The sequence below is a fragment of the Sinocyclocheilus anshuiensis genome, unplaced genomic scaffold, assembly GCF_001515605.1.
Source record: "Sinocyclocheilus anshuiensis isolate Anshui unplaced genomic scaffold, SAMN03320099.WGS_v1.1 scaffold514, whole genome shotgun sequence".
In the NCBI taxonomy this organism is placed as follows: domain Eukaryota; kingdom Metazoa; phylum Chordata; class Actinopteri; order Cypriniformes; family Cyprinidae; genus Sinocyclocheilus; species Sinocyclocheilus anshuiensis.
This window is the reverse complement of record NW_015542348.1, coordinates 83253-84417: the sequence shown is the minus strand read 5'-3', so window position 1 is coordinate 84417 and position 1165 is coordinate 83253. Positions and strand designations below refer to the sequence as shown.

Below are 1165 nucleotides of genomic sequence, written 5' to 3'. Positions count from 1 at the left end.
ACATATATCTAATATATATATATATATATATATATATATATATATATATATATACACACACACACACATATTTAAATATTAGATCGTAGGGCATAGGAAGAGTGATCATGGGTAATATAGTTTTCAACCAGGAATTTCTGCGGTTAAATATGATTTAAAAATGTTTCAATAATGCAGGTTGAAGGCTTCAACAAAAGCATATAACATTCATTAACAACTTTGTAGCTCACAGTAGTTCTGTTTTTAAAGGTTTGTATGTTATCACTAAAAGTCAGTTGAACAAATGAATGAACTTTTTACTTTTGTAACTCAACTCTTGCACTCTATGACTTTCATTGTTTTAATAAAGACAGCTGAAACAGTCAAAATATCTACTTATGTGTTTCACAGAACAAAAGGTCTTACAGGTTTGGAACATTGTGAGGGTGAGTAAATAATGACAGTTTTCATTTTTGGGTGAATTATACTTTTATGTTTATTTTCATATTTCATATACTGAATATCCACGAAGACTTAAAGCTTACCAAGATTTCCTCTGCATTGCCATCGTTGACAGAAAGTCCATTGAGCTGTTGCTGAATCTGTCCGACTGAGGGGAGGTCCCTCTCTGGAATGAACCAATCCTGATCCTCCTCATCCAACATCTCTTGGAAACAGCGCTCCAAAAACTCTTGCTCAAGCAATTCCTCCTCCACCTGGGATATAAACAAACAAGGTAAAAGTTCCTGTCCAAGTTGATAAAAAAAAAAAAAAACATGTAAAACCTTAGAATTTATAATGCAGCATCTCAAGAGCCACAAAGCACAATCCAAAAATGGTCATAAAACTTACAAACTATGAACTGAACTGTGTTTGTGTTTTTATGGTGTGGGCTTGAATGGGCTGTAAGTGGTTTGGTGTGGGTACAGACCTGCTGATTGTATTCCTCCTCGTTCTCCATCCACATGTACTCTGCAAAGGGGTTTGACTCATTCTCTGCATGCCCATTGGCTACTGGGTCCTTTCCCTCACTACCTGAAACTCCATCACCCGGCATCTTTCCTATGTCAGTCCCATTCATTTCTGCTGGCTCTAAAAAAGACAGACATACATTTTAGAGATTCAATAATATCATGTCTGATTTTTATAGCAATAACAAATTATAATATATATATATATATATATA

At 34.6% G+C, this 1165-nt stretch overlaps 1 protein-coding gene across 5 annotated transcripts in view; it reads right to left on the bottom strand.

Moving 5' to 3' along the window:
• Window positions 1-1165, bottom strand: part of LOC107691463 (polyadenylate-binding protein-interacting protein 2B-like) — a 13076-nt gene that overhangs the window by 2722 nt on the left and 9189 nt on the right. For all 5 annotated transcript variants that reach the window (XM_016490064.1, XM_016490065.1, XM_016490062.1 and 2 more), the window contains exons 2-3: window positions 911-1071; window positions 525-695 (exon numbers count right to left, since the gene is read on the bottom strand). In XM_016490064.1, the coding sequence (XP_016345550.1) occupies window positions 525-695; window positions 911-1060 (321 nt within the window). In that variant the 5' untranslated portion in view covers window positions 1061-1071. The remainder of the gene's footprint in view (window positions 1-524; window positions 696-910; window positions 1072-1165) is intronic.